This window comes from Aulostomus chinensis, chromosome 6, assembly GCF_037954235.1.
Source record: "Aulostomus chinensis isolate RoL2024-O1b breed Wild chromosome 6, RoL_Achi_v1.0, whole genome shotgun sequence".
Classification (NCBI taxonomy): domain Eukaryota; kingdom Metazoa; phylum Chordata; class Actinopteri; order Syngnathiformes; family Aulostomidae; genus Aulostomus; species Aulostomus chinensis.
Window position 1 is genome coordinate 686883 of NC_141325.1, and position 18569 is coordinate 705451.

An 18569-nucleotide genomic window follows, 5' to 3' on the forward strand; every position below is an offset into this window, starting at 1 on the left:
CTGCACCAGCGTTGCATTCAGGATCAATTTTGCCCCCTGTTGCGTCACTCCCAAGCTGCAGGGGGCAACATGACCAGAATGTTGGCGTATACTTATTTTTGAAGAACCGACTAAATGCAGACTCCTGAACTTCGTCATGTTGGCGTGCTCATTTGGAGTGACGCCCAGTTTGGAACAATAACTTCTGGCACAGTGGTAACAAAGCGCTTTGCGGGCACATGCCACATGTCCAGCATGCTGCTGTTCAACCAGAAATATCAGGCTGCACTCTTGTTGCCATGGAAATGTTTCACAGACAGGTTTCTGTAACTGATGCTAAACGCTGTAACTCAGTGGTTTCACTGAATCTGCTCCAGTTTGACGTGTTTTCAATGACATCGAAGCTGAACCGGGAATCATTTTTAGTCTGCTGCTGATTTCCTGTGTCACCCTTCTAGTTTACCCCCATTTAACGAGTGCGACCCACGGACGAGATGGCGGTCTGACCAGAGGCTGCGAAGAGAGACGGCCTGGACCAGCACGCATCGTGGACCTGAAGCCCGTCGATGCAGGACGTGTGTGTTAGTGATTACAGTAATTTCTTAATGACAGATGACATCACATCACCAGTCAGACCATCTGTCTGCGCTCTGGGAACATGAATAAATGATACATCCCGCATTTCATGTCAGAACAGGAGGAGATGCTGCGACAGTGAACACACTCGCGCACACGCTCATGCACGCAGGCGCACACAGACAATATTGTGGTTTCCACGTAAGCGTCTAATTCTGCTGAACGGGAACATCTCGGCGACACCTCCAGGGAATTCCTTCAAACTTCTGGAGGTCAAAGGTCACTGTGACCCCACAAAACGCAATTTTGTCTGTTTCCCGCAAATGACAAAAAAAGATGATGTGCTTCTTTCTTGAACTCAGGAAGTTCAGTGTTGCAGCAGTGAGACTGACACATTTGTATTTCAGAGACTCGTTGCTGGCCCTCACAAGGATGGCAGATCCAAGCAGATGTGTGTTGTGGTGTCAGTGGTCATAAAGTAGCGGAAAGAGCCCGGTAAGTACCGATGACCCGTGCCAGTGAGAGAGACCTGATTAAAGATTAAAGTGATGGTGATCTGGACTGAGTCCAAATGTCTCCCATGATGCAACAGGAGCAATAAAGGGTTGGTTTCCCTCGACTTCTCAGACAGGAAACCAGCAGCTTCATGCTAATGGTCACAATCATTGTTACTGCGGCGAAATTCACAAAACGCCTTCAGCTATAAATGACCTGCTTCTCAGGAAGGTTCTGGATGTAAAAGTCACAGACACGCAAGGGTTTCTGACGGCCACGCCGGTGTCGCCTGAGACATCCCAGAGCTTCAAGAGGGAATTTGGTTTTTAACTTAATGTTGATATTCATGTGTCGCAATCAGTGAGTAGCCTGAGTGGGGGTTAGGATGGGGTCGTGATGGGGTCAGGGTGGGGTCAGGATGGGGTCAGGATGGGGTCATCTGCCAGCTTAAAGAAATATTTACGTTTTGAAATATTTGATGTTTAATGTCATATCATGTTTGTGCGCCTTGATCAGTTGGAGAAAATCAAGTTTCACTGATCGATCAGTGATTGACAGATGAAAACCGGTCGGTCAGTGGATGTTTAATATTTGATTGGAATAATAAAATAATTATTAACATGATTTTCTCACTGTTTTATATTCAGATTTGTGTTTTTCTGACATTTAGTGTTTGTTCATGGAACTTTGATTCCTGAGCTTTGTGGGCCGACATGGTAAACGGGTGAAGTGGCATCTTGCAGCCGAAGGGTTGCCCTGGGCGACTGGCGCCCATGGGTGGAGCAACTTTGCTGAAAAAAACCCAGTGTCAAAGAATCATTTAATTATTTGTGAATTGAGGTAAACAAACTAGAAATGCTCCTCCTGGAACCGTCACCTTATTGTGGTGGAGGAGTTTGAGTGCCTTAATGACCCTAGGAGCTTGGTTCATGGGGTCCGGCCGGGCCTAGTCTGAAAAGGTTATATGGACACGTCCTCCCGTGGACCCACCACCCGCAGGAGGAACCAGAAGGGTCCGGTGCAATGTGGTTTGGGCAGCAGTCCAAGGCAGGGGCCTTGGCTGTCTGATCCCCTGGCATGGAAGCTTGCTTTTGGGACATGGAACGTCACCTCAATGGTGGGGAAGGAGCCGGAGCTGGTGGAAGAGGTTGAGTGTTACCGGCTAGATATAGACAGCTTCACCTCAACACGAAGCTCCGGGTCCGGAACCGACTTCCTCTTTTGCTGGAGTTGTTCCGGGTGAGAGGCGGGGGGGCTGCACGGTGGTGCAGTGGTCAGCACTGTCGCCTCACAGCAAGAAGGTTCCAGGTTCGAGTCCCAGCTCGGGCACGGGATCTTTCTGTGTGGAGTTTGCATGTTCTCCCCGTGCTCTCCGTTCTCCCCGGTTCTCTCCGGTACTCCAGCTTCTTCCCACAGTCCAAAGACATGCAATTGGGTACTAGGCTGATTGGATACTGTAAATTGACTGTAGGTGTGACTGTGAGTGTGAATGGTTGTCTGTCTCTATGTGTTGGCCCCTGCGATGGACTGACGGGGTGAACCCCGCCTCTCGCCCATAGCTGCTGGGACAGGCTCCACCCCCTGCGACCCTTAATCGGAATAAGCAGAAGACAATGGATGGATGGATGGAGAGGCGGAGGGATGGGACGGGCTTTTTGATAGCCCCCAGACTCTCTGCCTGTACATTGGGGTTTACCCTGGTGGACGAAAGGGTTGCTTCCCTGCGCCGTCGGGTTGGGGAACAGGTCCTGACTGTGTTCTGCGCTTACACGCCGAACACTAGTTCAGAGAACCCACCCTTTTTGGAGTCCTTGGGAAGGATGTTGGATGGTGCCCTGACTGGGGGACTTCAACGCTCACGTGGGCAATGACAGCCTGAGCTGGAAGGGTTTTTATAGTCATTATCTGACCTGCGACCACATGTTCCAGACACTCGGTTGAAGAGAGGAGCTGAGCTGTCAACTGATCACCATCTGGTGGTGAGTTGGATCAGGTGGCAGGGGAAGATGCCACGCAGACCTGGCAGGCCCAAACCAGTAGTGAGGGTTTGTTGGGAACGCCTGGCGGAAGAACCAGTCAGGATGATCTTCAACTCCCACCTCCAGCAGAGCTTTGACTACATCCCGGGGGCAGTGGGGGACACTGAACCCTAATGTACCATGTTCCACTCTGCCATTGTCAAAGCGGCTGTTGTGAGCTGTGACCGTAAGGCTGCTGGGGCCGGTCACGGCAGTAATCCCCGAACCCGCTGGTGGACACCAGGTGTGGGCCTGTGGGTCTCCAGGGACAGCCGACTGGTACCAATAGGCTAGGCGGTGTGCAGCCATGGTGGTCGTCAAGGCAAAAACTTGGAGGAGGGAGGGGAGGCCATGGAGAATGACTATCGGTTGACTCCGAAAAGGCCTGGGGGGGGGGGGGGCAGCACCTTGCCCACTCTGTTTACAATGGGGACGGGATGCTGCTGACGTCAACTGGGGAGATAATTGGGCGGTGGAAGAAATACTTTGAGGAACTCCTCAATCCCACCAACACGTACTCCATGGAGGAGACAGAGTTTGGGGAGTGCTTGGGGGGGGGGGGGGTGTCGTCCAGTCTCTGGGCCAGAAGTCGCAGGGGCAGTGAAGCAACTCCGCTGAGGCAGACCTCCGCGGGTGGATGAGAACTGCCCTGGGTATCTCAAGGCTGGAGTGGCAGACCCTGGTGGTGGTCCCCGTCTTTAAGAAAGGGGACCAGAGGGTGTGCTCCAACTATCGGGGGATCACACTCCTCAGCCTCCCTGGAAAGGTCTACGCCAGGGTACTGGAGAGGAGGGTCAGGGCGATAGTAGAACCTCAGGTCCAGGAGGAGCAGTGTGGTTTTCGTCCTGGCCGTGGAACCGTGGATCAGCTCTTCACCCTCGCTAGGGTGCTGGAGGGGGCATGGGAGTTTGCCCAACCAGTCCACATGTGTTTTGTGGATCTGGAGAAGGCTTTTGACCGTGTTCCCAGGAGCACCCTGTGGGGGGTACTCCAGGAGTATGGGTTGGATGGCCCCTTACAAAGGGCCATTCAGTCATTCTACTGGAGGAGTGAGAGTCTGGTCCATGTGGCCAGCAGTAAGTCAGACTTGTTCCCGGTGAGGGTTGGACTCCGCCAAGGCTGCCCTTTGTCACCGGTTCTGTTCATAACTTTTATGGACAGAATTTCTGTGTACAGCCGGATGGTGGAGGGGTCGAGTTTGGTGGTGGGAGGATGTCATCCCTGTTTTTTGCAGATGACGTAGTCCTCTTAGCTCCATCAAACCACGACCTCCAGCTCTTGCTGGGAAAGTTTGCAGCCGAATGTGAAGCGGCTGGGATGAGAATCTGCACCTCCAAGTCTGAGGCCCTGGTCCTCTGCTGGGAAAGGGTGGTCTGCCCACTCCAGGTCGGGGGGGGGGTCCTGCCTCAGGTGGAGGAGTTTCAGTATCTCGGGGTCTTGTTCATGAGTGAGGGTAGGATGGAGCGGGAGATTGACAGGTGGATTGGGGTGGCGTCTGCAGTGATGGGGGTGCTAAACCAGTCCATTGTGGTGAAGAGGGAGCTTAGCCAGAAGGAGAGGCTCTTGATTTACTTGATTGACTCTCACCATCCTCTGGAGCACAAGTTAGGTGTCATCAGGACGCTGCAACACCGAGCGGAGACCATCCCCACCAGCGTCCAAGGACGGAAAAAAGAACAGCAGCATCTGAAAAGAGCACTTAAAACTTGTGGCTTCCCAGACTGGACCTTTGTAAAATCCTCTTCCAGGTCCAGAAAGGAGGAGAGCTCCAGGAGGAGGGAAGATGAAGAAGGCAGGAGAAAAAACATAGTGATCCCCTATGTGGCAGGGGTTTCTGAGAAATTAAGGAGAATCTATAATAAGCACCGCATCCCTGTGTCTTTGAAACCAGACAACACTCTAAGACAAAGACTGGTTCACCCCAAAGATCCCACCCCTCACAGCCAGAAAAGCAATCTGGTATACGCTGTCAGATGCAGTGAGGCCTGCACGGATCTCTACATAGGGGAAACCAAACAGCCCCTCAACAAGCGCATGGCCCAACATAGAAGAGCCAACTCTGGAGGACAGGACTCAGCAGTTTTCCTCCACCTCAAGGAGGAAAGCCACTCCTTCCAGGACGACCATGTCCAAATCCTGGACAGAGAGGACAGATGGTTTGAAAGAGGAGTTAAAGAAGCCATCCACGTCAGGATAGAGAAACCATCTTTGAACAGAGGAGGTGGACTGCGACATTTCCTTTCACCTATTTACAACCAAGTCCTTTCAAAGCTTCCCCAAAGAGCTCAGCTGAAAGACCCATGTGGAACGGCTGCTGCCAGCACAGCCCATTAGCACCTGAGTGGTCGGTGAAACTCCCTAACGACCACCCCTGAAACTCCCTGACACCGCACAACGACTGTCGTTTGGGGAGGCCAGGTGAGTCTCGGGAGGGTCGTTTCCACCACAATAGCACTGACCACTCCCACATAGGTTTATAAGCTGGAGTTTCCACACTCTTCACTAGAACTGAAGAAGCCTCTCGGATGAGAGGTGAAACGTCTTCAAGATAAACTTACGTCCAGTTGACCAGATTTTACTTCGCTTCGATCTACGATGACCTGGATGAATGAGAACCTACACAGACTCTTGATTTACCTGTCGATCTACGTTCCAACCCTCACCTGTGGTCATGAGCTCTGGGTAATGACTGAAAGAACACGATCCTGAATCCAAGCGGCTGAAATGAGTTTCCTCCTCAGGGAGGCTGGGCTCTCCCTCAGAGACAGGGTGAGAAGCTCAGTCCTTCAGGAGGGACTCAGAGTAGAGCTGCTGCTCCTCCAGGTAGAGGAGTCAGTGGAGGTGGTTCAGGCATCTGGAGAGGACGCCTCCCTCTGGAGGTGTTCCAGGCATGTCAGACCAGGAGGAGGCCTCGGGGCCGACCCAGGACACGTTGGAGGGATTATGTCTCTGGGCTGGCCTGGGAACGCCTCAGGATTCCCCCGGAAGAGCTGGTGGACGTGGCTGGAGAGGACAGTCTAGGCCCCCTTGCTGAGGCTGCTGCCCCCACGACCCGGACCAACCAGATAAGAGGAGGACAACAACAAGGAAACTAGAAACATTCTCAACAAAATCCCTCGAAATGCGATCGAGGAGAAAGTTCGAGAAACAACATCCTGTTGATCCTGAGGAGGAGGAGGATGAGGGGGAGGAGGGGGAGGGACTGAGTGCTCCAGCAGCTGTGCTCCACTAAAGGAGGATTATTGGCGGTGCATGAATACAGATGAGGCCTTGCGCTCATCACCATATTAGCAGAACAATATTCGAGCACCATTTGTGCTCCTTCCCACCACCCCCTCCCTCTCTCCTCCTCCACCCCTCCCTCTCTCCTCCTCCACCCCCCCCCTTGTCTTCACGCGTGCCAGTCACCTGCCACTCCTCCGCCTCTGCACTTCCCGTCGTCTCTCTCACTAAAGTGGTGTCTTGTTGTCGGAGGCCCCCCCCCCCCCCACCCCCACCCGCTCCTCGTTGTTTGGTCGTTACAAGCTCGTTATGGCGTGTCCGCCGACAGAGACGCGCATCCCTCCCGCTCCCCCGCGAGCAGCCCACCTCCGCCACAGGCAGAGACTCGGCCCATTCAGGTCCCTCATTATTCCCGGATTTGCTCTCCTTTCTTTCTCTCGCCTCCCAACAAAGACGCGCAGCCGTCAAGGCTTTGCCGCCGGAGGAGCGCCGCGAGCCGCCGGAGCGGGGAGTCTCTCTCCTTCTGAAACTCAGCCTGAACTCCAGAGATTCACGGTCACCGTCTGCAGGCGGAACCGAGCGAGAGAATAAAAGCATCAACGATCCGGAACTGCAGAACCGACGAGTCCAGTCACTTTGATGTTGTTTCATTAATAAAAACCGAAGGATGGAGACGTTCCAACCACACTGATGAGAGAGAGAGTGTGTGTGTGTGTGAGAGAGAGAGAGAGAGAGAGCGCGTGTATGTGAGTGTGTGTGTGTGTGAGAGAGAGAGAGAGAGTGTGTGTGTGTGAGAGAGAGAGAGAGAGAGTGTGTGTGTGTGTGTGTGTGTGAGAGAGAGAGAGAGAGAGAGCGCGTGTATGTGAGTGTGTGTGTGAGAGAGAGAGAGAGAGTGTGTGTGTGTGTGTGTGAGAGAGAGAGTGTGTGTGTGAGAGAGAGTGGACCCCTAGGCCTCATGGGGACCAAAGACTGGTCCTGATGCAGCAGAACTTCATTCATGAACACCTGGTCAAAGGTAGAGTGAAGGTGGAACCTGCAGTTAGCTTGAGGTTGAGGTGAGGCACCAACTGGTTAGGATTAGGATGAAGATTAGGGTTTGGGTTAGGATATTCACATGAATGGAAATCAATGGAATGTCCTAATAAGGATAGCTATGCAAACCTGTGTGTGTGTGTGTGTGTGTGTGTGTGTGTGTGTGTCTCCAGTGGTAACAATAAATGTTTAAAAGCTCATAAATGGGGATCAGAGTGAAAGGGAACCATAATCCTGTTAAGAAGATGAAGAAGCAGCTGCTGCCCCCCCACATTCCACTGCTGAGCAGGAAAAAGAGACATTTGAACATGCAAGACACACACACACACACACACACACACACACACACACACACACACACACACACACACACACTCTGACGTCACATGTGAATGAAATAAACCCAAATTAATAAACCATCATATAAACACAAAACAAGTCCAACAACACTGGCGTCAGTTTGGTTCCTCTGGTGTGTCCATCATCTAACCAGGCTTCCCAGACTCAGTTTAGGGAGGAGACAGGGGACGAACCTGGTGGTAGACCAGGTGGTGGACCTGGGGAAGGACCAGGTTAGGGACCAGGTGGTGGACCTGGGGAAGGGCCAGGTTAGGGACCAGGTGGTGGACCTGGGGAAGGACCAGGTTAGGGACCAGGTGGTGGACCTGGTGAAGGACCAGGTTAGGGACCAGGTGGTGGACCTGGTGAAGGACCCTGTTAGGGACCAGGTGGTGGACCTGTTGAAGGACCTGGTTAGGGACCAGGTGGTGGACCTGGTGAAGGACCAGGTTAGGGACCAGGTGGTGGACCTGGTGAAGGACCCTGTTAGGGACCAGGTGGTGGACCTAGTGAAGGACCCTGTTAGGGACCAGGTGGTGGACCTAGTGAAGGTCCAGGTGAGTGTGCTTTCAGGTCAAGAAATTCACAAACCTGTGGTGCTGCACTGGATCTGGCCCTCATTTGTTTTGATGGGTTCAGGTCTGAGTCACATGACTTATGGCGTTGACACACCAGGACCACCACATCCAACCAGAGGGCAGCCCCCCCCCCCCCACACACACACACACACACACTCACACACACGTCAGTAATCAGCACATAAGAAGGCCTGGAAGCTCCGCCCACCACCTCAGGTGGGAACTGGTGACAGAGAGAGATGAAACAGCGACTTCTGTCAGTGAACTCACACACGCTCACACACTCACACACTCTCACACACGCTCACACACGCTCACACACTCACACACTCTCACACACGCTCACACACGCTCACACACTCACACACGCTCACACACGCTCACACACTCACACACGCTCACACACGCTCACACACTCACACACGCTCACACACGCTCACACGCACGCTCACACACTCATTCGCTCCCTCGCACGCTCACATACTCACTCGCATGCTCACATTCTCACACGCATGCTCACATACTCACACGCATGCTCACATACTCACACGCATGCACACATACTCACACGCATACTCACATACTCACACGCATGCTCACATACTCACACGCATGCTCACATACTCACAGGCATGCTCACATACTCACAGGCATGCTCACATACTCACACGCATACTCACATACTCACAGGCATGCTCACATACTCACACGCATACTCACATACTCACACGCATGCTCACATACTCACACGCATGCTCACATACTCACACGCATACTCACATACTCACACGCATACTCACACGCATACTCACATACATACTCACACGCATGCTCACATACTCACACGCATGCTCACATACTCACGCATGCTCACATACTCACACGCATACTCACATGCATGCTCACATACTCACACGCATGCTCACACGCATGCTCACATACTCACACGCATGCTCACATACTCACACGCATGCTCACATACTCACACGCATGCTCACATACTCACACGCATGCTCACATACTCACACGCATGCTCACATACTCACACGCATACTCACATACTCACACGCATACTCACATACTCACACGCATGCTCACATACTCACACGCATACTCACATACTCACACGCATGCTCACATACTCACTCGCATGCTCACATACTCACACGCATGCTCACATACTCACACGCATGCTCACATACTCACACGCATGCTCACATACTCACACGCATGCTCACATACTCACACGCATACTCACATACTCACACGCATGCTCACATACTCACACGCATACTCACATACTCACACGCATACTCACATACTCACACGCATGCTCACATACTCACTCGCATGCTCACATACTCACTCGCATGCTCACATACTCACACGCATGCTCACATACTCACACGCATGCTCACATACTCACATGCATGCTCACATACTCACACGCATGCTCACATACTCACACGCATGCTCACATACTCACACGCATACTCACATACTCACACGCATGCTCACATTCTCACACGCATGCTCACATACTCACACGCATGCTCACATGCATGCTCACATACTCACATGCATACTCACATACTCACACGCATGCTCACACGCATGCTCACATACTCACACGCATGCTCACACGCATGCTCACATACTCACACGCATGCTCACATACTCACACGCATGCTCACATACTCACATGCATGCTCACATACTCACACGCATGCTCACATACTCATATGCATGCATACTCACACGCATACTCACATACTCACATGCATGCTCACATACTCACACGCATGCTCACATACTCATACGCATGCTCACATACTCACATGCATGCTCACATACTCACACGCATACTCACATACTCACATGCATACTCACACGCATACTCACATACTCACACCCATACTCACATACTCACACGCATGCTCACATACTCATACGCATGCTCACATACTCACACGCATGCTCACATACTCACATGCATGCTCACATACTCACACGCATACTCACATACTCACATGCATACTCACATACTCACACGCATGCTCACATACTCACACGCATACTCACACGCATGCTCACATACTCACACGCATACTCACATACTCACACGCATACTCACATACTCACATGCATACTCACACGCATACTCACATACTCACATGCATGCTCACATACTCACACGCATACTCACATACTCACATGCATGCTCACATACTCACACGCATACTCACATGCATACTCACATGCATACTCACATACTCACATGCATGCTCACATACTCACACGCATACTCACACACTCACGCACGCTCACACACTCACTCGCTCCCACGCACGCTCACACACTCTCACGCACGCTCACACACTCATTCGCTCCCACGCACGCTCACACACTCCCTCACACACTCATATGCATGCTCACACACTCACTCGCTCACACACTCACGCATGCTCACATACTCACTCGCTCACATGCACGCTCACACACTCATTCGCTCACATGCACGCTCAGACACTCACGCACGCTCACACACTCACTCGCTCACACACTCACACGCACGCTCACACACTCACTCGCTCCCACGCACGCTCACACACTCACTCGCTCCCACGCACGCTCACACACTCACTCGCTCACACACTCATGCACGCTCACACACTCACTCGCTCACACTCACTCGTTCACACGCATGCTCATACACTCACTCGCTCACACAAACACGCACGCTCACACGCATGCTCACACACTCACTCGCTCACACAAACACGCACGCTCACACGCATGCTCACACACTCACTCGCTCACACAAACACGCACGCTTACACACATGCTCACACACTCACTCGCTCACACACTAACACACACGCTCACACGCATGCTCATACACTCACTCGCTCACACACTAACACGCACGCTCACACGCATGCTCACACACTCACTCGCTCACACACTAACACGCACGCTCACACGCATGCTCACACACTCACTCGCTCACACACTAACACGCACGCTCACACGCATGCTCACACACTCACTCGCTCACACACTAACACGCACGCTCACACGCATGCTCACACACTCACTCGCTCACACACTAACACGCACGCTCACACGCATGCTCACACACTCACTCGCTCACACACTAACACGCACGCTCACACGCATGCTCACACACTCACTCGCTCACACACACTCACTCACACTTGCTCACAATCGCTCCCATACACTCACATATGTTCTCTCACACACACACACACACTCGCTCCCATACACTCACACACACACACACACACTCACACTCGCTCCCATACACTCACACATGCTCTCTCTCTCTCACACACTCACACACACACACTCGCTCTCATACACTCACACATGCTCTCTCTCTCTTACACACACACACACACACACACACACTCACACTCGCTCCCATACACTCACACACACACACTCACACTCGCTCCCATACACTCACACACACACACTCACAATCGCTCCCATATACTCACACACACACACTCACAATCGCTCCCATACACTCACACACGCTCTCTCTCTCTCTCTCTCTTACACACACACACACACTCACACTCACACACACTCAAACCCTGGGGGGGGGGGGGGGGGGGGGGGGTCAGGCTTTATAGCCTCCGCGGCTCCGGACGCTTCATTTCTCCTCCTGACAACTTTCGCGTCACTTCAGTCGTTTGTCGGTTCGTCTCTTCTCTTAGGAACCGAACCAGCAGCAGGACCAGCACCGGTCCGGTCCGGTCCTGCCTCCTCGGTCCCCCACAGCGACCCGCGGCTCAGGGCTTTTTCTCCCTTTAGGTTCTCCTGGACTCTCCTCAACATTCCACCTGGTTCCTCCCTCGCGGCTCCTCCCGCCCGGACAGCCGCCATGGGCTCCGTGCTGCCCGGCTCCTCGCTGGGGCCCAAGCCGGGCTTCAGGCCGCAGCAGCCGCTGTCGCTGGCGGACATCATCACGTCGGACATCCTGCACAGCTTCCTGTACGGCCGCTGGAGGCACGTGCTGGCCGAGCAGCCGCACCCGCCGCACGAGGAGCGCACCGCGCCGAGCGCGAGCCCCAAGACCGCCTTTACAGCCGAGGTGCTTGCACAGTCCTTCTCCGGAGGTCAGTGACGTCACGCCCATCACATTCATTCCGTCTCTTAACTCAGTCTGACGGTGAGACGCGAATTATTCACTATGACTTTAACGTTTTAGCCTCATGAACGTGACATGATGACGTGACCTTTAGGAGCCGGGGTCAGACCGCGCGGTCCCGCCGGGTCTGACCCCGGGCAAGAGCTCCGGGCGAGGAGGAGAGACCCTCGTCCTTTCCTGGTCTGGTCCTAGTCTAGTTCTGGTCTGGTTCTGGTCTTGCATCCTGGTCCTGGCCCTGGTTCTGTTTTGGTTGATAATTTCAGCGCATCAAACTAAACCCCGTCAGATGGTCTCCGAGCGGCTCGCGCCAGGTTCTGCGGCTGTATGATTATTGATCTGAAACCGTTTCCATCAGGTCGGAAAGCAGCAGTCATCGATACCTCTGATCAGGCAATCGGAGCTGATCAATAACCGATGCCGCTTTCAAGCTCCAGCGCGCCTCGCGGCCTCCACCGTCGCGTCTCATATTGTTGATTTTTTTTGTGTGTCTTTGGTGCGATTTGGTTTTCCGTTTTTTATCAAATTCGTTCCCGACAATTTCAGGGGAACCGGCGGTACTCGAATCCGCGAACTCCGCGGCGGCTCTCAGCCTGAACGCGGAGTTTCTCCCCCGCGCCGCTCCTGATCATCGAGTCCGCTGAAGCTCCGGTGCTGGTTCCCTTGCAGTAACTGTATTATTATTATTATTATTATTATTATTATTATTATTATTATTATTATTATTATTTACTAACGACAATAATAAGTATTATAATTATTATTTGTTATTATCGTTAGTTAATAATAATAATACTAATACTAATACTACTACTAATAATAATAATTCTTTTGCGTCACGATTGTCTCAGGTTTAATAAAATCCAGTTCAGGTTATTTGTCTAATTACAAGAAAGTTTAAACTCGATTTTTTTCTTTTTAGTTTTATTTTCCTGTTCGTGTTGTCTTCATGTAAATATTATTATTATTAACATTAATATTATTATTGTTGTTGATATTATTATACTATTATTTTTTAAATATAATAAGTACTATGGTCATAATAATAACGATGATAATAATGATAATAATTATGATAATAAGCTAGTATTGTTTCATCTCTCTCTGTTTCATCCTCTAACCTGCTGTCCAACGTCTCCGGTGCTCAGAGGTCCAGAAGTTGTCCAGCCTGGTTCTGCCCAGCGAGGTCATCATCGCCCAGAGCTCCGTCCCAGGTAACCCGCGCCGGGAGGCAGCACCGGAGCTGCGGGGAATCACCGGGGCCCGGGTCATGTATTTAGTTTCTCATCGGAAATTGTTGAATCATTTTCCGGCTTCGATGGGTTTGTTTTGTCATCCGTGAAAAACAAAATTTTCTTTGCAATTTTTTCCCCTTGTGTTTCACGGATGAACCCCCTCCCCCAACACACACACACACACACACACACACACACACACACACACACACACACACACACACACCTGCACCGGATGACGTGATCGACTCCTCGTTTACCGTTCGAAGGTCGCGAGCTGGCGGTGCTGGTGTTCGAACCCATCGGGCTCCGGAGACCCCGGTGATTTATCAACTCCGACAGTTGAATGACGGACTGAATGAGGCGGTGTGGGTCTGTTGATCGATCCTTAACAGTGATTGAGAACAGTTCCATTCCTCGTTCCTAAACGTTCGGTGTGCGGCGTAGCTGGTGTTGATTGACAGGTGGAGCCCGCCTGAGATCCGGACAGGTTCCTGATCACGTGTCCGTGTCTTGTGTCTGGCAGGAGAGGGTTTGGGTATTTTCTCCAAAACCTGGATCAAAGCCGGAACCGAGATGGGCCCGTTCACCGGCCGCCTGGTGTCACCGGAACACGTCGACCTGTACAAGAACAACAACCTCATGTGGGAGGTAACTGACTCACCTGACTCACCTGACCGGTCGGGTGGACACTGCACGCCAAACACCAAAGACATACATCATTACAACTAAACAACCAGCTGCCGTCTGGCCTGGTCTGGTCCAGTCCAATCCTAGGTCTGTCCGGTCCGGTCCTAGGTCTGATCCGGTCCTCTGTCTGATCCGGTCCAGTCCTAGATCTGGTCGGGTCCGGTCCTAGGTCTGGTCTCATCTGGTTCTAGGTCTAGTCTGGTCCAGTCCTAGGTCCGTTCCGGTCCCAGGTCCAGCCAACTAGCTTTCTGATGCATCCAATCATTTTCTTCGCCTGTCCTGTTAAGGGTCACAGGGGTGGAGCCTATCCAAGCTCTCTGCTGAGGTGGCTAATTGTTAGCTTAGCTACAGGTGAGTGACTGATCTCATGGATGAGTGACAGGTTAGGGTCAGCTGCTGCAGCTGGTAACCTGTCATCTACGAGTGATTAGTTATACTAGTTAGTTTTAACCTTTTACCCACCACGAGTTAACATGCCAGACCAGCTCCTTTATGTCACTTACACTTGTTGACTAGGACCTTCATCTTTCTACCTGGTAAACTGATTAAAAGCAGCAACGCGGCTGCTGCAGGCTTCTGGAGCTAATCAGGTGATGGTCTCCTGCTCAGGTGTTTAATGAGGACGGAACTGTCAGGTACTTCATCGACGCCAGTCAGGAGGACCAGAGGAGCTGGATGACCTACATCAAATGTGCGAGGAACGAGCAGGAGCAGAACCTGGAGGTGGTTCAGATTGGCAGCAGCATCTTCTACAAGGCAGTGGAGGTCAGTGAACGCCTCACGATTGGGTTGGACAAAGGTCAGGAGTGTGCCTAGGACAAATGTCCTTGACACAGGAAACTCACCTTGTCTTATCTTTGAAAAATGTCTTTTTATAAAAATCCAATTTTTTGCTTGAAGAGAACTGCAAATTCCTCAAAATAGACCCTGTTCTCCAGAGGAGGACCAGAAATATATTTGTGAATATTTTTGAAATGTTGTTACTACTTAGAGCAGTAAATGTTTCTGAGCTGAAAAATACCCTGCGGACAATGAGACTCATTAACTGAGCATAAATGTGATTTTAGATTCCAATAAGTTACGGTAGAAAAGAGGACGAGGTGCCTCGGAGCTTGTTGCCCTCCAGCAACTGAAGGGTCGCTGGTTCAATCCTCGCTTCCCCGTGACCTTCTCCAGGCGTCCTGGATACTGAGCCCCTGAACGGCCGCGACGGGTAGTCTGGTGCCTTGCATCGCAGCACCACCATAAGTGTGTGTGCGTGTGTGTGTGTGTGTGTGTGTGTGTGTTAGACATAGCGAATCCATTCAGTGGTTTTGCGTTGGCAGGCGTCCTCAGACCAGGACTGTGGCGCCACCTGTTGAACATTGTTATGACCAGGAGCTGCGTCCTACTCTCAGACTTGATCTAAAAACTTCAAGACCATGAGAATGCAGAGCTTGAATAATAATCTCTCTTCAAGAGTGCATGACTGCCCACATCAAAGATGGTTTTGCTTCACTGTCCCCCTCAGACGATCCCTCCCGACCAGGAGCTGCTCGTCTGGTATGGAAACTCCCACAATACCTTCCTGGGAATCCCTGGAATTCCTGGAGGAGATGAGGAGACGGGCAAGAAGAGCAAGAGTGGTAAAGATGATGATCACTGCCCTGCAAGTCGTCCGCAGAGAGACGACGAGAGATGAAGCCTCCTGAATCTCTGCTGCTGCCCCAGCGGCGCCAGGCTACATTAGCATCCAAACCATAGCGTTAGCATCCGCAAAAACATGCTGGCAACAGCAGGGAGATTCTTTGCAATTAAAAATTAGCATAACATTAGAAAAAAAGAGCAGCAGCTGCTCATCACCCCTGCTGCAGGTTTGACTTCGTTAACATGCAGAAAATGCAAGTTAGCATTACAGAAAAAAAGTAGCGTTACTCGCATTGAATCATATTTGATCTGAACGCAGCAAAAGACCCTCCACCCTATCAGTATAGAAGTCTTACTCCTGCTTTTTCTTCTTCTTCATTTTCCCAGATGAGTTCCACACCTGTGAAGGCTCCTCTTCCTCCTCCACATCCTCTTCCTCTTCCTCCAGTTTGGGCCGCATGCGCTGCGTCATCTGCCACCGTGGCTTCAACTCCCGCAGTAACCTGCGCTCCCACATGCGCATCCACACGCTAGACAAGCCGTTCGTCTGCCGCTTCTGCAACCGCCGCTTCAGCCAGTCGTCCACGCTGCGGAACCATGTCCGGCTGCACACCGGGGAGCGGCCCTACAAGTGCCATGTCTGCCAGTCGGCGTACTCGCAGCTGGCTGGCCTGCGGGCGCACCAGAAGAGTGCCAGGCACCGGCCCACCGGTGACCCCAGTGCCCCTGGGAGAGGAGGAGGAGTGGTGGTGGTGGGAGGAGGAGCAGGTGGGCACGCTGATCACTCCCCACCTCCTTCTCACCCGCCACAGCTGACCGCCGTGCCACACCCAGCCTCACTGGTCCATCACATACCTACCATGGTGCTGTGATGGTGTCCCACACACCTTTGACCAGCTCAGATATTCAGACAGACCTGCTCTGATGCAGGTGGGTCCTGTTACCTGCTGTAGAATGGAATCACCCAGCAATCGCTGCGACACGTCTCACGGATTCATTCTGTTCTCACCAAAACACCATTTTAAAAAGACAGAGCTTTAACAATGACCAGCAGGTGTCACCAAACACCTGAATGCATAAATACAATCAATTCTATTGACTGAATAATAATCAGCCACAAATGCTCCTCTGTAACATTAACACCAGGTCTTAGCTTGCTAGCACAATAAACAGATGTGTCAGAAAGACACACACACACACACACACACACACACACACACACGAGTCTGCCAGTTCCTTATGAAATGCTTCTTCATCCAGGGTGAAGAAGCCCTGATTGATTCATCCAACAGTTGCATGAAGAGACTTCGTTTGCCTGTACCTCGGCTGTTACGCTGCTTGCTGGTGTTGTGTGTCTTGGAAACGATGATGTCGTGCTATTGTTTGCATGCAAATATTAAACGTAATGATGTGGAGAAGTAGACGTCTGAGGCTCCTCGGAGGAAATCAGAGTCTGTGCTGGATTTCCTACTGCTCACATGTAAATTGTCACTGTGTTCCTGTGCTAACATGCTAGCCTGGTTGTTGGCTTTGACAGCAGCCATGATGATGAGTGACTTGAGCCCTGAGACTTTTCATGCCGTGATATTTCCATGTGTCCGCCTGCTCCGAGTGTGAAGTAGAGCTGAGGCAGCTGGGAATGGCTGACCTGCATGTCACCATCGAGTTTTATCAAACCTCCCTTGTAAAAGTGAAAATTTTATCAGACACATTGATGCTACAATTTTGAATAACCTCTGTTAATCTACTGTCCTGATAACAACTAAACTAACTACTATATAAACCAGCTAGCTTCTGGTTTATAAGGGAGCTTGCTGGTTTGGAGAGCTATATGACTGACTAGCATGTTCTTGGCTCACAGCTCATTAATCTGTTAAACTTCTAGCAGTTTCAACTTAGCTTATACTCATGGATAAACTATTTCTAATGTTACCAGTTTCTATGCCAAGTCAGTCACCCAACTACTTTACTCACTAATGTTTAAGTGAATTGTTGTCAACAGTAGCCAAATAATCAGTAAATTAAGTATTGAGGAATATTTAGCTCCATGCCTCCACTGTTAAGATGTTAGCTTGACTAATGCTGACCCAAATGCTATAAGCTAGGCTTCGCTAGCTCCCTCTGAAGCGAGTACATTTGAGCCAAGATGTTGTAATATTTACCTTGTGCCCACTTGACCAACAGATCAAATTGTCTTTTGGAAGTTTTGGGGCTAATTGTTGTCACCCAACATTAGCTGCATGCTAAACAGCACAGAGTGAATCATTTTTGGTATTTTAATGATGTTATCACTCCTTTCATAATGATCGTGGCTCAAGCAAGTTCCTTTAAGGACACTCAGCTCTTATCACAGTAGGCAGAGGCTGAAACTTAAAAGTATTCCATCGTAAGATTCTCACTAGTTTCTGCCTGTACGGGGCCCAAATTGGGTCACAGTCCTCTTTCTTTTGCTGTTAGCGGTCTTTTTTTAATGAGTCCAATTTTCTCATCTTGTACATTTACTGTACAAAAGTTTCACCCTGATGGCCTGATATCTGTATCTAATGTGATGTACTGAAAACAATGTTAAAATAGAAGTTACATATAATTCTACTGTCACTTT

The 18569-nt window shown here is 51.1% G+C and overlaps 1 protein-coding gene across 1 annotated transcript; it reads left to right on the top strand.

Moving 5' to 3' along the window:
* Positions 1-12152: 12152 nt before the first annotated feature.
* LOC147259584 (PR domain zinc finger protein 12-like) lies at positions 12153-18494 on the top strand. Its single transcript, XM_086205237.1, has 6 exons — positions 12153-12387; positions 13565-13630; positions 14178-14302; positions 14951-15106; positions 15852-15966; positions 16355-18494. The coding sequence occupies exons 1-6, from the start codon at positions 12153-12155 to the stop codon at positions 16837-16839; spliced, it is 1182 nt and encodes a 393-aa protein (XP_086061363.1). The 3' UTR covers positions 16840-18494.
* Positions 18495-18569: the final 75 nt, after the last annotated feature.